A 7,806-nucleotide genomic window follows, 5' to 3' on the forward strand; every position below is an offset into this window, starting at 1 on the left:
AACAAGGACGCGTTATGATGTACTATGTAAGCTAATTGACATTCTCCCATCTTCAGCTTAGAACTTATTTTGTTCTTTTTCCGCATAGTTACGATTAGGCTTCTTTTAGTATTGGGCGTGTTTGATATAACTGACATTTATTCTATATTATTTTATATATTATATTGATTTTTTACTTTTGTCTTTTTTAAAAATCTCCTTTTAAATAAAAACAACTCTGGAAACTTTCTGCGAATATTTGAAAGCAAATTTTTTTCTCATTGTCCTGATTTGACACGACATTGTCCTGATTTGGTACGTAATCGTTCATAGAGATGTGTTTTTTAGTAAAAAATTTATGTACTATACCAGTGCATATATAATATATTATTATATTATATATTATATGTGGTTGCATTTTTTTAAAAGGGAAACCTTTTACTGTTTTGGGTATATTTTTTGTTGTATGTGTACCTACTTACTATATAATACTTCATAAATATAAAAATATTGTGCTTTTACATATATTTATTTCCTTCTTTATTTTCTGTTTTCTATTCCACATTTTGTGTTGGTCCTTACGTTACGTCTAATGTCACTAACTGCTTTTAAGAAGTTTTGTTTGGTATGGTTACTGACTTCTAAGGTCTATGTGTAGTTTCAAATAGCTAGTTCTACATACCTAAGCGTTGTAATTGCCATTTTATCCATTATTATTTAAAAGTTTTGATTTCAGTATGGATGAATAGATGGTGCCTCAAGGATTTATCGAATTAGCTAATAAATACAAACATTTTTGTAAAAATCCTTATTTTTATTTTTTCCTTATTTTCAAACTCTTTCTAACAACAAATAATATAAATTCGGCTAAATTACTTTAGAAGAATTTATATTATAACTTTGTTACTTGTTTACTCTTTGCTTATTTCTAATATATTTTAAAATAATTTGTAGTGTTCTTTTAATACTCTATTCTCATTTCTAGATTTTTTTTCGAATAATTTGTACTATATATACCTATATAATATATTCAAAAACAAAAAAAAAAAGTTCTGCTCTTAAAATATCAAAAAAAAACTCTCCTAAATTTTTTAATACAAGAATACATATAACATGTACAGATGAAATGAAATCACACTCAATTACTCCAAATAATATCCGATGTATGTATAGTACATTTCACTTGTTACTAACATAACTTAAGATGTATTCATAAGAAGCTGCTCGAGAATAATGTTGCTTCAATTAACAGTTTCTGTAATTTAGTAGACTTGAACTTATGACCTTAATTAGGATGTTAAAGTGCAGCTATCCTACATATCAAAACATATTTTCATGTACATAAATTATATCCTGAAAGTATATATAAAGTATATAGTGTGCGATAACAACATTCAATCAAATTTCAAATAACAAATTACGAACAAACTTCCAGGACAAATCACATACAATCACTCAAATGACCTTTGATGTGGAGTAGGTTTCATGCACAACTGAAACTGATTAATTGCCATACTTTCCATTGACGACTGCAGTCATATCGATTTGGGGAAGTTTATTAATGTTCCGCCAGAGGTAGATTCACAAGATGTGCTAATAAATTTCATTCCAAGCACTTTCACCAGAGTAACAGAATTAGGCAAAGGTTGTTGCCTAGTGAAATTCTTTGATTAAATTAAGTGAAATAAGAGAAAATACAAACAAAAATACAATCAAAAGTAAAAAGACCATAAAATGTAAAAAACTTTTTGAAAGAAAAAATGATTTATGAAATACAAAACCATTTAAGCGCGAAGACACAGCATGACGTGGAAAGACATAAAAGTCAAATAGAAGACAAAACAAATCGATCAATTATACAAACAAGAAACAAAATAAGAATGGAGAAAAATGATAAAAACAAATGAAGTCAGAAAAATCGTATTTTATTGGCTAAAACAACAGCAAAAAGGCTCATAAATGATGACTTTCAAACACACTATATACCTGAATACTACTACTTATCAGAAAAGAACATTTAATATATAACTTTGAGGTGTAATCTCATAGCAAGTCAATTTCATTGTCGAACTAAGAAATGTCATTTGAAATCTAAAATGTCAGTATCTTCAGATAAGTCTGTAGAGGAGCTAAAACTAGGTATGTTTCGATATACAATAGCTAACAAAAACGTTTTGGCTCGGTGAGAACAGAAACCTATATTGGTCCAAAATTTTTAAATCTAATTATATAAAAACATACTAGTCTGCCTTGAGATTTCATTTGGCGATCCAGGAACTTCAGAAATATAGTATCAGTATAATATATAATAATATATCAGTATAATATATACTAATATATATATATATCAGTATAATATATCGCTATTCATCTACAGTAAATCATTTTTAAATCTACAGATTTACATGGAAGAAACATATTAAAGCGGATTGAAAAAGGAATTAATAAAAACGAAGCTAATAAATTAATTATAACGTGCCCAAACAGATTGAAACACAAACCTTGAAACACAAAGCTTGACAAAGAATAATGGTGTTCAATTATGGGGCAAAGGAAGCAATTTTAACGTTAATCTCAACTTTACCAGTCAAAAACGTAGCGACATATAGATAATGCTTATAGACAAATGTCCCAAAGGCTCAGAATGAAAGGTAAGCAAATACTTGCTCTAAAGAAATTCAGGTACGAAAACTATATTGCATTCCTGATACTTGCATTCTTTTTCAGGTCAATATACGCTATCAAAATAGAAGCAAGGGCAAAGTAAAATAGTCAAATATGTAGTACAATTTGTCTTTTAGGAATAAAAGCAATCGAATTCGAAACGGTATGACTATGTCAGCTGGTTACTTTTTTGAGGATTTTGCCCAGCTATAGGACCTCTTTAAAAAGCATTTTATGGTTAGTCAAAGGTTTAAAATGGATTTTAAATAAATAAATTTTTAGATCGTAAAAAAATAATCCTAAATGTATCCTTAAGATCGCCTATATAAACTACCCTAACTTAAAGCGGTAAAATTGTGGGTAGTACAGTGTATATAATATATTTTAATATATTATAATGTCTCCTTTTGTTGGGTTTTTGGATGCAGGAATATTGAAGGAAATATGAGAGTAGATGAGATAGCCAAGAGTTATTCTTAAATTCATATGGTGCTGATATCTCGGTACTGATCTCTATGTGTCAACTTTTTAGTAACATAGTTGAGTTCACCATTGAGGTCATACATAATTTGTGAACTAATCGTGAAGACTGTGAACTTGCCCGAATCTTATGGTTTAGGTTCGAATAGAATAAAATGAAAATAGTTTCAACAAACTAGAAGTTCGTATTATTACAAAACTACTAAAGTAACATCATATGATGCTAACACTGTTGCTTCAACAGTGGCATGCGAAAAAAAGCATCCATCACTTTCTATAACTTTTTCCAAAACAGCAGATGGAGCGACTTTAAAATCCTTGTGTAGTCCCTTTAGGGGTGGTCGAACGGCACTTGGTCGTCTTTGACTAGTGACGAGTTGTCTGCTTTCAGGTCCCGGCGGGTTACAACAACAACAACAACTTTAAAATCCTCAAGACCATTTCTTCCTTGGTTATTTCTGCCAGAAAGCCAGCGTCAACTTATCGGCTCTCTTTAGCTTTAATTGGAAGAGTATAGAAGTTATTATTATACGCTTTTATTTATTGAATAGTTCTGTGATTGCTGGAATATCATTCCCATCAATTGTTCAATTTTCTTTTAATATGAATGTCCTTTTAAGTATCAGCACTGATTTCCGTTTTTATTTACTCTGACTAGTAATTTAATTTCTAAGTTTCGATGTATGTAGGGTATTATAACTTGCTAAACAATATGTGCAAATATTATTTGTTATAGCAAACAAGAGAAAATCTATCAAAACAAACTCAAGTTAACTAACATTAGAAACGTCTATGGTTGGTAGTCAGTTAAACAAAACAAAATCGGCACTAAGAGAAATTGCCCATTTGCTTCGAGGCATCAAAGTGGCATGTTCAACAAATAATAGCATCGAACATAAGTAATTTACTAAAAATAACAGCACATGAATATCAGATTAATGGACTATTTCATACATAAAACATTTTGAAGACCTGCATTTGAAGGACTGAACAGTTACTGCTGAGATTTGGTGAAGAACTTTTTAAGGTCTCATAAAAATTAATGGAAACTATTTATTTGAAAACTTTCTTAACACTTCATTGGACTTTTGGTAAACAGATACAGTAAAATATGCTAAAGACACTCAAAGCAATTTCAATTTAATACGAATTTATTAAATAATAAGAATTTTTCTGATTGTTCCAATGAGGGAACTAATAGTTGCTAATATGGACTTTTTATACTGACTCTTGGATTTATTATAAATAAAATTTTGTTTTGGAAAAATATATGGTAAAGTGAAAAAAATAGAAATAATTCTTTTAATGGCAGCAATAAAATAGATACAGATGGTTTGTATTATAAGAGTGTATACTATATTAATGTCTACATAGATAGTTTCGAAGTTCACGGAAACTGCAATCTTACATACTTAATACTTTTTGTAAATATTGTGAACCCATTGCTTCTGTCCATATCACAATTATGAATAAATAGAGAATGTATATGACAATGTTATCCTTATAGAAGCCATTATCTGATAATTACTTTAAGTAAGATATTCTTTAAGATATTCTTATGTATCTAACTCACTTAATTAAAAAACAATAATTGTGTAAAATCCAAAAAATTGCAAATAGAATTTGATGTTAATCTGCACTAATTATTTAACTTGCAATGTGTTTTAAGTATAAGATGTTCTTAAACTGTCGAAACATTAGATCCATGATTCGGTAACGCATTTTCATAATACTTTGAAATTTTGCAGAGGCCTTAGGTTCGGTTTGGTTGGAGTGACGGCGTTGTGCCCAAAACTCACTCCAGCTCAAATAATAGGCCGTTGTGATATCATGAAAACAATATTAATTAAAAATGTTTAAAAAAAATACTGGAATACCAACTTTTTCCAAACATGAAAACATTTACAAAGTTCAAAGAACATCTGATTTCGGAAGCTAAATACCCATATGTACGCTTTAACCTGAGAACTTGATATAACGGTTGATATACTTGCATAAAAAAATCAGACTAACAAACTAGAATGAGCAGGTATTCTTTTATTATTATTGAGAGGGGACTGCGATCATTGTGTCTATTGTCTTAGAGTAAGTCTCTAAGTCTTGTTGCGTGGATAAAAAGTAGTATAGAACCTGCTTTACAGAGTTTTATTGCCTCTTTCGTAAGGATATTCATAACCAGGAGCTAGTAGGTATTCTAACTCAGTTTGAAAATGATTTAATTTCATATTTTTGTCCTTTTAATTACTCCCGATTATGTAAGATTTGAGCAATAACTTTATAAGCTACATTTAGTAAAGTTATGCCTCTCCAGTTGGAGCATTCCATCAGGTTACCTTTCTTTGGTATATTAATAATGATGCCGTCTTTAAGATTAGGCGGTAATGACTCTTGGGACCAGAAGTTGTTGACAATTGGTTGAATAATTTGAGCAGCTGAAATTTTGTCTACTTTGAGCAGTTCGGGGGCAATATTGTCCGGACCAGCGGACTTACCTGCTTTAAGCTGAGTTATTGCTGCCTCAATTTCACTGATGTTAGGTACATCTGTGTTTATATCGTTGCGAGCAAAATGTTCGTGGTGTCTACTACATAGTTCCTGCTGAGGATAGGTGTTGTTTCCCGCTAGGAGATTTCTGTAGTGATCTTCCCAAACTTTTAGCTGATCTTCGGTAGAGTGTACTAGTTCGCCTCTGGTATTTTTTATTGGCTTTGCAATCCTGTGTTTACGTCCCACCATAGCTTTAGTGATGTTGTGTAGGTCTTTGAGCCTATGTGATTCGCTTGCTTTTTGAGCTTCTGTTGCTAAATTGTTGAGCCATCTGCGCTTATCGGTTCTAGCGCTGCGTTTAACTTTGCGGTTGGCAATACTGTAGTTGGCTTGTGCCTGCTGCTTTGTTTGGCGCGTTCTTGCCCTGTTAACCTTTTCTTTTTCTCCTTTGCGCGCTTTTATAAGATTCCATGTATGTTCGGTGATCCACGGATTATTTTGACGTTGAGGAATACCGACACTTTGTTGTGCTGCTTCAGTGAAGGCACATTTTGCTTGTTCCCAATAAGTTTCGGCTTCAAAGATTTCTTCTTCTAGTGGCAAGGGATTAGGGATTTGGGCCGATAAAAGAGATTGATAGTTATTTTGAACAGTAGGGTTGTCGAGTTTGGCGAGGTCGAACCGTTTCCTTTTGAATTGTGGCTTTCTAAGGACCGCATTTAATTTGAGTTGTATTTCACCGATTAGTAGATGGTGGTCAGAAGCCATGTCTGCACTTCTTTTATTTCTGACATCACATAATGAATGTCTCCACATTTTGCTGATGGCAATGTGGTCGATTTGATTTTCTGTTGCATTATCTGGGGAAACCCAAGTGACTTTATGCAAATGTTTGTGCGGGAAGAGACTACCTCCTATGGTGAGGCCCATGGTGTTACATAATTCATAGAAACGCTCCCCATTATCGTTCATTGTGCCGAGAGCATGTTTACCCATCACTTGCTTTCTTCCATTGTTATCTGGCCCGATTTGTGCGTTGAAATCTCCCATGACGAGCTTTATTTCACCTCTAGGGCATTTATTTAAAACAGAGTATAGGGAGTCATAAAAATTTTCCTTGATTTGTGGGTCGGTGACTTCAGTAGGCGCGTAACACTGTATGCATGTGAGGGTTCTGGCTCGAGTTTTAAATTTTGCCAGAATTATTCGGTCGCCATGTGGTTGCCATTCTATGAGCGCTTGTTTAGCTTCTTTGGATAATAGAAAGCCTACTCCACTTTCTCTTTTTTCGCCTGTGGCCTTTCCAGAGTATATGAGTGTAGCGCCGGAGGATGTTTTGTATTCGCCGCAGCCATTCCATCTTACTTCGCTTAGCCCGATGAATAAAAGATTGAGACGTACAAATTCACGTTCAAGTTGAGCAAGTTTTGATGTTTCTGCTAGAGTTCTTATATTCCAGGTTCCGAATCGGCCGCTGAGCCTACACTACGAGCCGAGCAAGCAGGATTTAGGCATAATCGATCATGTGCCGACCACATAAACAGCCTTCGAATAATAGTCGAACAGTCTAGCGAATGGCGATCTCCCCTATACTTGCTGTTTATCGACTTTAAACGTGCATTCGATACACTTCTCCATACCACCATCTGGTATGCATTAGAGTGTAAAGGTATACCGAGTAAATTAATAAATTTAGTAAAAGGCTTGTACTCTGACGCGCACTGCTCAGTACTTCACGAAGGGCGTCTCAGCGGGCAAATCCAAATTAAGTCTGGCGTCCGACAAGGTTGCATTCTTTCACCTATACTATTTAATATAGTCTTAGATGTGGTTATGTCGGAAGCTATGAGCACAAATCATGGCATCTCATTCGGCCTTCATAACAAACTTACTGACCTCGATTACGCTGATGACATCTGTTTACTAACACATAACTTTTCCCAGATGCAAATATCGTTAAACAACATCGCAAAGCGTGCACTGGCAGCTGGTCTGTCAATCAATATCAACAAAACCAAGTCTATGCGTCTCAATTCAAACTGCTCAACGAAGTTTCAACTAGATGGCTCCTACATCGAAGATGTACAAAGTTTCTGCTAACTGGGAAGCTACATTTCGAACAACGGCGGCAGTCGGCAAGACATACAGTACAGGCTATCGAAAGCGAAGCAAGCGTTTGGAACCCTTAACAAAATC

The 7,806-nt window shown here is 33.5% G+C and overlaps 1 protein-coding gene across 1 annotated transcript in view; it reads right to left on the reverse strand.

Moving 5' to 3' along the window:
• The window catches only part of LOC119682110 (probable cytochrome P450 305a1), a 12,395-nt gene extending 5,735 nt beyond the window's left edge, over window positions 1-6,660 (reverse strand). The window contains exon 1 of the mRNA XM_038095466.1: window positions 5,457-6,660. Within this exon, the coding sequence (XP_037951394.1) occupies window positions 5,457-6,660 (1,204 nt within the window). The remainder of the gene's footprint in view (window positions 1-5,456) is intronic.
• Between the last annotated feature and the right edge of the window lie 1,146 nt (window positions 6,661-7,806).

Source organism: Teleopsis dalmanni, chromosome 1, assembly GCF_002237135.1.
Source record: "Teleopsis dalmanni isolate 2A chromosome 1, ASM223713v2, whole genome shotgun sequence".
NCBI lineage: Eukaryota > Metazoa > Arthropoda > Insecta > Diptera > Diopsidae > Teleopsis > Teleopsis dalmanni.